The sequence below is a fragment of the Panulirus ornatus genome, chromosome 16, assembly GCF_036320965.1.
Source record: "Panulirus ornatus isolate Po-2019 chromosome 16, ASM3632096v1, whole genome shotgun sequence".
In the NCBI taxonomy this organism is placed as follows: Eukaryota; Metazoa; Arthropoda; class Malacostraca; order Decapoda; family Palinuridae; genus Panulirus; species Panulirus ornatus.
Window position 1 is genome coordinate 3,195,006 of NC_092239.1, and position 14,629 is coordinate 3,209,634.

At 36.8% G+C, this 14,629-nt stretch overlaps 1 protein-coding gene across 1 annotated transcript; it reads left to right on the forward strand.

Moving 5' to 3' along the window:
• The first annotated feature begins 134 nt into the window (after positions 1-134).
• Positions 135-12,285, forward strand: LOC139754047 (nischarin-like). The gene is made up of 5 exons (XM_071671045.1): positions 135-195; positions 4,658-4,927; positions 6,054-6,221; positions 7,702-7,841; positions 10,565-12,285. The coding sequence occupies exons 2-5, from the start codon at positions 4,658-4,660 to the stop codon at positions 11,433-11,435; spliced, it is 1,449 nt and encodes a 482-aa protein (XP_071527146.1). The 5' UTR covers positions 135-195; the 3' UTR covers positions 11,436-12,285.
• Positions 12,286-14,629: the final 2,344 nt, after the last annotated feature.

Here is a 14,629-nt window from a genome sequence, read left to right on the forward strand (position 1 = left end):
TCTCTATATATTAAGATAAAAATATAATTAAATTGTATCAAACTAAATATCTGAAAATAAATAAGACACTCTTATTAATATCAAACATTAGAAAATAAATCTAATTTCTTATGTAGAATCGTAAGTTTGTTTACTTCACTTCCACCTAATGAGGATCATAAAATAGACGAATATTATCTACATAATTATTACCAGGTAATTACTTTTAGAGTTGTTTAAGGCGCTTAATACTATGGTAGTCATGTGTGGAAACTGCTATCGAGATATATTGTTGAAGATGTGATTATATTTCTAAACAAGGCTCCACACCTACTATATCATCATTTTTATAAATAGCCATGGGAAGTAATTTATAACGTTAAAACTCAAACAGATGTGAAGAAAGGTTGTGAAACACAGGAAAAGTGAGAGAATGAACTAAAGGAAATACGAAATACCCAATCGGATAAACCTCTTAACCAGTAGGGCATAGCTTGGACCACACCTCATTGAATATTGTGACATTCATAGATTTGTGCTTTCGTTATCACCAATTTCCTGTAAGTTAACATATGATAGATACAAAATTACTTAATCATCAAAATTCATTATACCACCTTAAAGGATTAAGGACAACGCCAGTGACTGAAACCAAATTGTAAGGGGAAGTGGTATAGGTCTGTCTTAGATCTGCATTGCTAGTGTACATTTGGATGTGGCATGATGTTCATCTGAAGTGCTAGTGTAGCTTTTAGGGAATGCATTAACAGAGCACTAACCTGAGCATTACATTTATCGAATATTATTGATTGAATAGACAGTGACGAGGATTATGCATATTAGGAAAAACTTGGTGCCATTCAAAGTAGGAAATACACATGCAAAACATCAACAGAAACTATAAAAAGTCTGTCAAAATAATTGTCGAAGTATTCGAATATAGATTGATATATCTTGGCTGTTTGGGGGGTATGTGAGTTGTAAATAGGCTCCATTGATTTCTTACAAGTTTACTACTTACCTTTACATTAATTAACACCACATATTCCCTCATATGCCATCATTGCCCTATAGATTATCTTTCAGTAAGGTATAATTTTCAGATTCTTACTTTGCACCGGTATTTTTATCCTCAGAACACCACAATGGCATTGCAGAACACTTATCACCCTATACCCAGAGCTCATAGTGGTGCAGAGTTATACCAGACTCTTGCTCTCTTACTGAATTATGAGACTGAAAGAACTTAGTTTGGTTTGGATCATTTAACTGGCTGTTATTATGTCAACAGAGGCCTTGGACACTTTTACCACATTTAAGATTTTGAAGTCCAGTGTATGTCAGTGACATTGCTTTTTCATTTCTTCTTTTGTTCCACAATTTAACTAGTCTGTAAATTGAAGTCTAAGTGGATCATTCTATTATATCTTTGTAAGAGTATTTACATGTATATATGTTTATTGGTGATTGTTGATTGTTGATTTGCTGTACTTCTCTTCCTCTTATTCTACTGTAATCTTATTAGACAAATCTAAATGCAGAAGGCTTGAAAGCTAGGGAGAATGTCAGGTTACCCATAATGAATTTCTTACACAAATGACAACCAACCTATGCTTCTGCCATGCTACAATTATGTAGCAGCATCTGTTTGAGGTGATGGTGAGAAAGGAATCCATATGATTGAATGAACAACTGGTACAAAGCTCTGACATTTGTAACTGAAGGCTAAAAAGCAAAAGCAGAGCACCACAAAGAAAATGACATTTGTGCAGAGAAACAAGATTTCCTCTGATGCCTTATTTTATGATTATTTTGTAGTATCAAAATTTTGAACAACAAACCCAAATGGTAAGTAATGTATATAAAGTTAGTTACTCATACAGCAAGCAAACATGAATGAGAGGGCCTGGGAAGTGAGTCAATTATTGTTTGCCAGTGATACAGTACTGGTGGCCGATTCGAGTGAGATACTGCAGAAGTTCGTGACTGAGTTTGGAAAAGTGTGTGAAAGGAGAAAACTGAGAGTAAATTTGAATAAGAGCAAGGTTATTAGGTTCAGCAGGGTTGAGGGTCAAGTTAGTTGGCATGTAAGTTTGAATGGAGAAAATTGGAGGAAATGAAGTGTTTTCGATGTCTGGGAGTGGACTTGGCAGCAAATGGAACTGTGGAAGCAGAAGTGAATTATAGGGTGGGGGAGGGGGCAAAGGTTCTGGGAGTGAAGAAGAATGTGTGGAAAGAAAGTTATTTTGGAATGGAAAAATGGGTATGTTTGAAGGAATAGTAGCTCCAACCATATTATATGGTTGTGAGGCATGGGCTATAGATAGGGTTGTATGGAGGAGGGAGGGCGTGTTGTAAGTGAAGTGTTTAAGGACAGCATATATGGTGTGAGATGGTTTGATCAAGTAAGTAATGAAAGGGTAAGAGAACGTGTAGTAATATAGAGAGTGTGGTTGAGAGAGCAGAAGAGGATGTGTGGAAATGTTTTGGACATATGGAGAGAATAAGTGAGGAAAGGTTTAGAAAGATGATGTATGTGTCAGAGGTGGAGCGAACAGAGAGAAGCTGGAGACCAAATTGGAAATGGAAGGATGCAGTGAAAAGATTTTGAGTGATTGGGGCGTGAACATGCATAAGGGTAAAGGCATGCATAGAATAGAGTGAATTGGAACACAGTGGTATACTGGGGTTGATGCGCTGTCAGTTGACTGAACCAGGGCATGTGAAACATCTTGGGTAAACCATGGAAAGGTCTGTGAGGCCTGGATGTGGATAGGGAGCTTATGTATATGTGCATGTATGGGTGTTTATGTATATATGCATATATGAGTGGATGGGCCATTCTTCGTTTGTTTCCTGGTGCTACCTCGCTGACACGGGAAACAGTGATTAGGTATGATAGATAAGTAAATAGGTAAATAAATAAACAATGTTATATGGTTGCGAGGCATGGGCTATAGATAGGGTTGTGCAGAGGAAGGTGGATGTGATGGAAATGAGATGTTTGAGGACAATATGTGGTGTGAGGTGATTTAATCGAGTATGTAATGAAAGGATAAGAGTGATGTGTGGTAGAAAAAAAAAAGTGTGGTTGAGAGAACAGAAGAGGGTGTATTGAAATGGTTTGGTCACTTGGAGATAATGAGTGAGGAAAGATTGACAAAGAGGATATGTGTCAGAGGTGGAGGGGACGAGGAGAAGTGGGAGACCAAATTGGTGGTGGAAGGATGGAGTGAAAAAGATTTTGAGCATTTGGGGCCTGAACATACAGTGGGGTGAAAGGCGTGCAAGGAATAGAGTGAATTGGAATGATGTGGTATACCGGGGTCGATGTGCTGTCAGTGGATTGAACCAGGGCATGTGAAGTGTCTGGGGTAAACGATGGAAAGTTTTGTGAGGCCTGGATGTGGAAAGGGAGCTGTGGTTTCAGTGCATTATGCATGACAGCTAGAGACTGAGTGTGAACGAATGTGGCCTTTGTCTTTTCCTAGCGCTACCTCGCGTGCGTGCGCAGGGAGAGGGGTGCCATTCTATGTGTGGCGGGGTGGCGACGGGAATGGATGAAGGCAGCATGTATGAATATGTACATGTGTATGTATACATTGAAATGTATAGGTATGTATATGTGCGTGTGTGGGCGTTTATGTATATACATGTGTATGTGGGTGGGTTGAGCCATTCTTTCGTCTATTTCCTTGTTCTACCTCACTAAAGTGGGAGACAGTGACAAAGTATGATATATAAATAAATAATTAAATATATATTTAAATATATATATATATATATACATTATCTCGGAAAGCAAAAATGGGTATGTTTGAAGGAATAGTGGTTCCAACAATGTTGTATGGTTGCGAGGCGTGGGCTATGGATAGAGTTGTGCGCAGGAGGATGGATGTGCTGGAAATGAGATGTTTGAGGACAATGTGTGGTGTGAGGTGGTTTGATCGAGTAAGTAACGTAAGGGTAAGAGAGATGTGTGGAAATAAAAAGAGCGTGGTTGAGAGAGCAGAAGAGGGTGTTTTGAAATGGTTTGGGTACATGGAGAGAATGAGTGAGGAAAGATTGACCAAGAAGATATATGTGTCTGAGGTGGAGGGAACGAGGAGAAGAGGGAGACCAAATTGGAGGTGGAAAGATGGAGTGAAAAAGATTTTGTGTGATCGGGGCCTGAACATGCAGGAGGGTGAAAGGAGGGCAAGGAAGAGAGTGAATTGGAGCGATGTGGTATACCGGGGTTGACGTGCTGTCAGTGGATTGAATCAAGGCATGTGAAGCGTCTGGGGTAAACCATGGAAAGCTGTGTAGGTATGTATATTTGCGTGTGTGGACGTATGTATATACATGTGTGTGGTGAGGTGGCGATGGGAATGAATAAAGGCAGACAGTGTGAATTGTGTGCATGGGTATATATGTATGCGTCTGTGTGTGTATATATATGTGTACATTGAGATGTATAGGTATGTATATTTGCGTGTGTGGACGTGTATGTATATACATTGTGTATGGGGCTGGGTTGGGCCATTTCTTTCGTCTGTTTCCTTGCACTACCTCGCAAACGCGGGAGACAGCGACAAAGCAAAATAAATAAATAATAAAATATATATATATATGTATATGTAGGCCCTATCCCCCTTTTGTTCAAAGTACTATTTTAAAGCAATGTAAATCTCTACAGATGGCATCAGTGAGTCGTGAGCATTATGTGGAAGCAAGTATTCGAAGCACAGAACAGGTAGATGGTGTCACACTGTATAACATTATACTGAAAGTGGGCCCTGTTCAATGGTCTGTCAAGCAGCGTTATAATGCCTTCTCAGAGCTTCATGACAAATTAGTAAGCAATCATGGAATTGCACGTGACCTTCTTCCCCCAAAGAAAATTATAGGAAACAAGGACCCTGCTTTTATAGAGAGAAGAAGAGTTGATTTAGAACTCTACTTACAGGTTTGTAATATATACACAGCTGTTATATATGTAGTGAAGTAGGTGGCAAAAGAAACTAACTTTTACTGAAGACCAACACTGGAAGATGACTAAAAAGGAGTGAACTAGGTTGATAGTATCTGTTATGCTACCAGTTTATCAGAAATGTACTTTGTCCTTTGCATCTGCTAACATATCCCATGTCTGGCTAAAGTACACAGAAACCACTGTACATGAAAGACTTAGATTTTGATAACTTTACGATATGCTTTTTTAGATGCATTAGTTCCAGATTGGCATGACAGGTGTAAGACTATATGAGATATTGCCACTGAGATCAAATGGTGCTTTTAGTTTTATTAGAGGTAACAGAATGAATATCCGGGGCATGAAACTGTTTAATACATTGCCTGCAGTTAGAAACACTGTAAACTATGTAGTGGAAACATAACAAATTGCATAGTTGTTTATAAAGTATAGCAGACTAGCCATGTTGAGGTGGCTATGTGGACCTCCAATGGTTGATTGGCCTTCAGTTACCTTAGTTAGCAGAAGAGCAAGATGGCAACTTGGTCAAAGACCAAGCTATGGAAGACCTACAAAATTATTGTAAGGTATATGAAAGGTAAGGTACAGTAATATAGGGTATGACCTTAGTCAATTTTTGAAATGTTTCCACCAGGAACTACCAAATTATAGTTTGATATTAGGATTCTTTTTCTCAGTTTATTACCATTAATTACATTTTTATTTTATACCTGTTAATGTCATGTTAAATGCTGCTTAGGAAATCTTATGGTGTGAGGGTAGTAAGTCTTCCCAAAGGACTTGAGTATCCTTGCCCTTTGCCATTTTTAGAGTGGTAGGGACCCTAGTTCTGCTATAATGAAGCCCGCAGAAGGTGCATATAGCTATGAAGCTGATCTTTTCCCATAGAAATGGATTTAGTGATAATTGAATGAATAGATAGATATCCAGTCTGTAGTCAGCAGAGTTCAGCTAATAATGAGACTGGAGGTGTATTGAAATGTAGATAAGTTCATTAAGTAGGTAGTGCAGACTCATAACAATACTGTATTTGTAGTGTAATGTATAAGTGAGTATGAATTTGTGTTTTGCTTATGACCTTTTCCATGATTTCTTTCAGACCATCATTAACTTTATGCATCATGCACTGCCTCGAGAATTGGCAGAATTTTTGAGCTTTCACCATTATGAACTTACACACCTGCTTCAGTCCTTAGCTAGACACTTCTTCCATGAAGGTGATCAACTTTTGCAAGATGACCAACCAGTCTGCTTCACACCATTACAGGTATGCTGTGTACTTTACACTGTACAAATTTCATTTCTTAAACTAAAAGCAAAATTAACTGATTGACATTTAACAACTGCACAGGCATACAGAATTTTAAGCATTGATGTTTTGATTGTTTACATAAGTATAAGGGTAATCATTGACAGGTGCACATGAAAGATATCAGTGTAGAAAGGGACTATGTGACATCGATATATGTATACTTGTTAGTATTATATAACCCCAGGATCCCTTTTAAAAGGCTCCTGTAGTACTCTAAGCAGGAGCAGGGAAATGACTGATAAATTTGGAGCAAGATGGTCCTCAGTGAGACTATCCATGAGTGTTATTGGTATGAATAATTTGTAGATAGATTCAGTAATTGGTATGTCTAGAGAAAAATGTACAAGGATTAATTGACATTAGACAGATCAGTTGTCAAATGCCTCCTGTAGAATGATATCTTAAAGAAAATAGCAAATCTTAGATTCCTTTACCTCGAACACGAGTAAGAGATGGGTAAAACTCCTTCCTTCTCCTTTACTGATAGCTGACTTACGATAGAACTATTTCTTGGTTTTTGCAAGCAGATGATATGTTTTTCACTAAATGAGAGTCATATGGAATGATAGCCTCTTTGCTGAAGAATTTAGGAGGATGTGAATGAAAGTAGAAGGTTAGTTTTTGAAAGGGAAGGGAGGTTAGATGGTATGAACAGATTACATGATGAATAACTAGTTGTTGTAAATGAATATTTGGGAGTAAAGCCTAATGATGATAAGTCATGCAAGGGACAAGAAGTGGAGTATTGAAAGCTGTGGTACTTGGAAAAATTTTCAGCATAAAGTGTGCAAGAAGCTTGGAAGAAGCCCATATTCCATTGCTGATGTAAGGCTGTGAAACCTAAGGGTATATACATGAGGATAAATAGAAAATAAGAGCAGTAGAAATGGATAATTTGTGTTGTGTATTTCAAATAACAGATATAATGAAAAATATGTTTGTTTTGTGTAACATTATTAGTGTACAGGTCCATGTTTCACTTAAACACACTGTGCATGGGTAGAGTATATGTGTGTGTTAATGTAGGAACTTTATGAACCTGATCCACTCCATAAGATTGGGAATGGAGTAATAATTTATTTATTCATAAGTACTCCAGGACCATTTTTTGATGAGAGAGTTTTGGTGCTCTGATAAGATATGATTATAGATAAAGCTAGAGTTTTTAAAATAATTCATGTTGGTAGGAGAGAAACAATACTAACCATTTAACACCTGAATGTTGTTGAAGGCAATTAAGAAGGGCCAGAAATCCTCCACTTCTTTATTACCAGTGTCCTAAAGTAGGAACAGAAGGAGCAAAGCCAGAATTTTTCCTTAAAGGCTCAATTACTGTCTCACTGAGGTGAGAAGGGTGAGCACATTTATGGTGGAAAAGAAAATTTTGGTATTGGAATTCATGGGTTTTCTTTACATCACATTTTTTATTCCACAGCTTCATGCCATTTCATACCGACTCAAGCATCCTCTTCCCACGAATGTGGCATCAGAGCAAGAAACAGATTTCAGTCATGTGGTTGACTTTGCCTCTCATGTTCGACATTTGGTCATTGAGGGGAGCAATCAATCTTACAGGTACATACACAAAATTGCCATTCCTTATCTTAGACATTTTTTTCACAGGTTTCTCCATCTTTGTAAGTGTGAGTTTTGTGATTTAAGCACCCATCTTAAATAACTAATTTTAGCAGTTTCTTTTTATATACAGACATTCGTCTTATAAACTGGCCTGAAATTTGAATTCCCACTTGAGATACTGTCAGGGGTTTTCAAACTTTGTTAATTAATTCATTTTATATACTGTAGATGTAATATGCTGTTTCCGGCTATAGAACATAATGACCAATGTAGAATCATATCCATATGTAATTGGTCATGGCTAATCTTCTCAAATTCCTTTATATTTAATCTCCATATGCTCCCGAGTTTTAAAGAAATTCGTAACTTACTAGTTTGGTAAATGTCCATTGATATTATAGACAAATTCGTCAGTAAGCTTGATTTCCTAAAGGATCAACAAAACTTCCATTTCCATATATTACTTATAAGAAAGTTAACTCTTAAATGCTGGAAGGTGTACACAGCTGTCTTTCAGGTGAGCTACAGGAGTCGTAATAGTAGCCTTCATCTTTGCAGACATTTTTTAAGCTGTGCTCCAGTTTTATGACACTTATATGGTTAACCACGGTGATAGATACTGCCTTGGTGTTTGCCTTATGTGGGTAGCATACAAAGTGACTTGGTGATACCTCAGACTCTGATACACATCATCCTCCACCATTTATCCATCATTTCTGTGGGGGATTTCCATGTTAACTTCATCATTATACCATGGCCATATGGAATATGCTAGCTCACTTTTTTTGTAAATGTCTTTCACTTTTACATGAGTCTCTTTTATTTCTTAATATGGAACAGAAAATTTGAATGCTGCACACCTTTCAAAAACCCTTCTTTCACCACTACCTTAGGAATCTACTTGTTAACTTCAGCTATATACCACAGGCATACAAAATGTGAAAGGTCACGTTTTTGTACATATCCTTTACATTTACATGTAATTTTTTCATTAGATGATAGGAAACAGAAAACTTTGAATGCTGCACACCCTTCAAAATCTTTCTCCACTATTTCCCCATTTCCCTGGGGGATCTGTTCATGTGTTCCTGGTGCTACATTGCAAACAACAAACAAGTATGAAAGACTATTAAAAGTGTCTCTAATCCTTTTTAGCATTTTTGAAATGCTGATGTTTCATCACATAGCTTTGTGTGATGATGCAAGTTAAGTTTGTGAACTAAGAATTGGAGTGAGTGCTGTGGGTGGATAGGCACCACCATATAAAAGGAGGGTAAAGATAAAGAAAAGAATGTTTTGGAAGAGTGTGGTAAATTTATAGTAACCCTTTTTTTGAGTCAGCCTGTGGTGGAAATTTCCCCCTGTCACTGGCTGTTGACTCATGTCCTGTAGATTTAGCCCCATCATTAGCCAATGATGCTCTATGTGTTATCGAGAAAGGTTATTAGTAATCTTTATTTGATTATGTGTAGAAGGAGGCCTTGGAGAATAATTGAGGGTACATGCTGTACAAAGCATCTTGCCCACCAATTTTGGAAGATATATCTCTCTCTTCATGTAGGCTGAGTGGGGTTGTCAAGGGATGTGCAGCATCCTGTGCTCCCAGCATCTCATAGCTTGCAGATTCTGGATGACACATTATGCTGCTTGACTAGCAGATCAGTATATAAAGGACATGAATGTGGAAATAAGAAATACAAGCTTGCTCCTGCAATATGGTTGAAGTCATAAGTAGATTGAGTGGTAATGCTGAATGGAAGAATTATAGAGGCATTAATATATTTAGCACATGAGGAAGGATATTGGATTTGATAAGTGACAGAGAGGCAGAATGACTACAAGCCATAAAGTGAAAGATGATTAGGGTGGAGGGGATGTTGTATTGTTTATGGGATGTCTACATGAGAATGATCCTGGAGAAAGTGTAGAATAGATAAATTTGGTGGTGGGAGGAAAAGGGAAATAATTGTTAACATTTTACTGTATAACATACATTTCAGGCCAGTTGATTATTTTCCAAAGAAAATCAGGAATTATGCCTTCCTTAATTTTCCCTATGTAAATTTTGATATACAGTATTTTACCTGCATGTTGCCCCAAGAGTATAGCCTTAGGGTTTTCAATCATTCTCACTAGTTTCACAGATTAAGTGCAGGCTTTAAAAGATCTCTGCATATTTTCTAACCTTTTGTCTTTACCAGCTTTAATTATAGAAAAATGGAAGATATTGAATTATAAAGTTAAATATGTATTACTTTAAGCAGTCAGAGACTGAACATGCAGGAGGATGAAGAGTCATGCATGGAATAGAGTGAATTGGACTGGTGTGGCATCTTAAGGTCAACCTGCTGTCAGTTTACTGAGACAGGGCATGTGAAAAAGCCTGTTGGGTCTAATTGTAGATAGGGAGCTATGGTTTTGGTGCATTACATGTGACAGCTAGAGAATGGATGTGTGGATGCAGCCTTTCTTCATCTGTTCCTGGCACTGCCTTACTAATGAGGGAAACAGCAATCAAGGATGAAAAATTACTTGGCTTTATGTTACATTAATAATGTAAAAGTGAATATAATGTAAGTGCAGATGAAGAAAAGAATCATCTTTAGGAGATGCAGCACTCCTATCTAGAGACTCTTCTGTGAACAACCAAGCCAACCAGTATGTTAGCTGTTGTAATTTTAATTGTTCTCAATGTAAGATGAACTCTTGTATTTTTGCAGGACAAGTAACATCATCCAAAATAATCTCTCCTACACTCTGAACACATTCAAGAATGTTGAAATCTTAACAGTGAAGAATGCCAATGTCTCTCAAATTGGTCATCTTGGAGCAGTCAGAAGAACTACCAAATCATTGAATGTGAAGAACAGTGGCATGGTACAGATGTCTGACATACTACTTTGTGATGCAATTTACAAGGAAACTGTTGAAGGTATTGATCCCCATAAATGGCTCCTGCTTACTGATGTTGATGTCAGTTGCAATCAGATTACACAAATTGATGACTCAGTTACTTTGGCACCTAATATTGAAAAGTTAAACATAAGCTGTAATAAGTTATCATCAGTGCAGAGCTTAACAAAGCTTCCACATTTGATATCTCTTAACCTATCCAATAATCTCTTCAATACCTTGGAGAATATGCACACGAAGCTTGGAAATGTAATTGAATTAGATCTATCACAAAATAATCTTTCTTCTCTGAAAGGTCTTAGTAAGCTTTACTCTTTAGCATCATTGAATGTTTCAACTAACAACTTATGTGAAATCTCAGAGGTCACTCATATATCACATCTCCCTTGCCTAGAAACACTTATTATTACAGGCAATCCTGTTGCAACAGTAGTAGATTATCGCACCAAAGTACTTGAGCTTTTTGGTCAGAGAGCCTCAGAGATTTGTTTGGACAATGAATTACCAACACAGAGAGAGTTAGAATTTGTTGCAGTCCTCCAAGCCATCAGGGCATCAAGGGAGGGGCGTGTACCTACCCTCAGTATATCTAATCCACTTCTTGTCACCACAACCACTCTTTCTTTTAACCGCCCAGATATTGCCACGGCTGTCAGTGAAACTCCTAGTAATGAATGAGAATTATCGGATCATTTGTTTGTGAGAGTTTATTTATCAGCACGAAAGATCCTGTGGTTTCTTACAAACAAAGCCTTACTCTTTCACACAATTTTGTACAAAGGTTATCATTTTTACCTCACATTTATTTTCTATATAAGCTCAGTATTCCTTAATGATATTAACAGTTGAGACACAAATAACTGTGAGGTCATAACCTGAACAGATGATTAACCCCTTTCACTGTGGCAGACTTGTTATCCAAAGTCCACTCCGTGTGCAGGATACTTTACAAATATTTTGAAGAAAAATATCTTGAATAACTTGTTATTATGAGCAACTAGAACATCATTTTCTGAATGAAATGATATACAGCTCTGTCTTGAAGACATTGGTTATGTGTGCTACATGACCGTTACATTTAACTTATGCTGCACTGCTGCCAGGCATGTGAGGTACTCTTGAGAGAAATTTTAGGCATACATAGTGAGATGTGTAGAAATTTTGAAAGTGGTTTTGTCACAATATATGATTGCTAAGGTTTTTCATTGGTAACATCCGTTATCTTGGAAGAGTGTCAAAGGTTCACAAATTATTTCATACTGTAGAGGTAAGAATGTCACAGCTTCACAAATAATTACAAACTATGTATTTTTTTTTCATACTATTCGCCATCTCCCGCGTTAGCGAGGTAGCGTTAAGAACAGAGGACTGGGCCTTTGAGGGAATATCCTCACTTGGCCCCCTTCCTTGTTTCTTCTTTTGGAAAATTAAAAAAACGAGAGGGGAGGATTTCCAGCCCCCCGCTCCCTCCCCTTTTAGTCGCCTTCTACGACACGCAGGGAATACGTGGGAAGTATTCTTAATCCCCTATCCCCAGGGATATATATATATATATATATATATATATATATATATATATATATATATATATATATATATATATATATATATATATGTATATATTTCTGATGCCTGTTCCCTTCTAGAACTCCCTCAAGGGAGTAGCCACAGCAATGGTCTCCATAACTAGTGAATTACAAACTTAAGGGCATAGATTTTTTGTAGGTTTCCTTGCCATACTTCACATAAAACAGCATGTGTATTGAAAAAAAAACTTTTAAGTTGTGATGTCTAGAAACAGTGCATGGATGCCACTACAAGTTTGAATGGCTCCATATATATACCCCAGCTGCAGTGAATAGAAAAAGAAACAAAGAGGCTTTTGTGCTGTAAGTGAATAGAGAATTTTTTTTTTTTAGGGCTTAAATGCTGAGCGGCAGTGGACAGAAAAGAATTATTGGGGTATATACTTGAATGCTCAAGCCACAGTGAAAGGGGTAGATGCCAAACTTTAATATTTCTCCTTATACAGAAATATTTTGGGACTGAAACCTTTAGCTGAAAAAAACAAGTTGATTACAGTTTATATCTACTGTAGTACAATCCAGATAATGGATAGAAAGTACTCCTCATGAAAAAGGCTTTGGATGTGAAATAGCCAAGACTTTTTTTTTTCAACTGGATATGTAGATGATTATCATTGCAGTGAGTTATCTCATTGCTTTTCTGTGATTAAAAAATGCTTATAGGAATCAGATAACTTTTCTGTCGGAATGATTCATTTCTTTACTGTTCAGCTTTAATAATTGTTTTGGTATCTATTTATGCTGATTTTTGTGTTGATGGTGTGAATGAGTATTTCTAATCACGAAAAGGGCTAGATGTGATAAGTGCATAATTTATTTATTGTACATACAGAACTAAGAATTTTATATATTTTGCCTATTTCTAACAAACTTGATCAATATTCATCTGCCGTAAGCTTTTAAGCATGAGTATCTTTGAATTTCATACTTATTTTTACATAGGATTATAGACATTATAACTAGTATCAAAACATTATATGAAAGAAATAGGAATATTGAATATGTGGGAAATCAGCCTTGTATATTTTGATTACAGCATTCTCCAAACTACCTTTGCATCACATATTTCTACATTGTAAGAGTGGTTAAAAAATCCTCTCATTACAGTGTATTGGTTAAGTGATTCTGTGCATTCAGATCCTAACTGATCCCCTTCTCAAGTTGACAACCAATTAATTCTTTTTCCTGTGTCATTGGTCTTCCACTTCCTCTTTACCCACTCTACTCTTTTTTTTATTATATAATTCCAGGATCCCATTAATGGGACTCCTATAGCTTCAAGGCTGTGTTGCAATCAGTATCAGGTAAAAGAAGAACTCTTTGAGAGTGAGAAGGTTCTCGACAAGATTGTACTCCTTTTTGTAAATTTACGATGACATGACCTTGCCAAAGGTGACTTTAGTGTAACTACATGCAGTTAGTCTGGGAAGTATTTTTCTCTTTTCATCCAAATATACTTTTTACTTATTCTTTTTACATTATGGATTATTTGAAATCCCATCTATGAAATTATTTAGTCTGCCATATCTTGCTCATATTTCTTTAGTCCTTTCTCTGTTAGATCTCATAGCTCTACATCCAGCTCTTAGAATATATTTTCCTTTTGCCTACATCCAACTAAATCTCTTCATGAAACAGTTCTGTGTTTAACCCTTTGAAAACAATCAGTACATCCCTCAGTGTTGCCCTCGAGACAACAGTATTTTCAGGTCTTCAAGAATAATTGAAAATATATCAGTCTTGTCTGTGAAAATGAAATATCAAACAAGTTAAAAAATGGAAGGGAAATTTACTGTATTTGTTTTTGTGCAGAGATTTAAATTTGGTGCTTCACACGCACATGGCTTATTGCATGTTGTTGATTTTTGCAGACTCAACCATCATCGTATTGCATGTTGACTTTTGCAGATTCAACCATCTTCATCTCATCACCACCTGAGTTGATCACTGTTACACACAGAACTTTTCCCAGTGCTAACAGTTCACCCTCCGCAGTGCTAAAGGTTCACCATCCACCAAATCATTACTACCTTAGTTAATACCCAAAGATAGTTACTAATTAGCCACTAATTAACATAGGGTATTTAAGTGCACATGCCATGGCTTTACCTTCCCCCCACATATTATACGAGTAACTTTTTCCATCACTTTCCATGTAAATTTATGTCATGGGACAAAATGCAGAACCTGCAGTAATTGGTAGGTACTTTCATAAAGGCAAATGCTATGATGATCATTGTTGAAAAATTAAAATAAGCTGTATCTCATCTTCAAACAGTCCTTGCC

Excerpts from the sequence above, each read along its gene's own strand:
- LOC139754047 (XM_071671045.1), top strand. The coding sequence starts at position 4,658 with ATGGCATCAGTGAGTCGTGAGCATTATGTGGAAGCAAGTATTCGAAGC. Across the intron at positions 4,928-6,053 it reads ATTTAGAACTCTACTTACAG|ACCATCATTAACTTTATGCA; the intron begins GTTTGTAATATA and ends GATTTCTTTCAG. Across the intron at positions 7,842-10,564 it reads GGGAGCAATCAATCTTACAG|GACAAGTAACATCATCCAAA; the intron begins GTACATACACAA and ends GTATTTTTGCAG.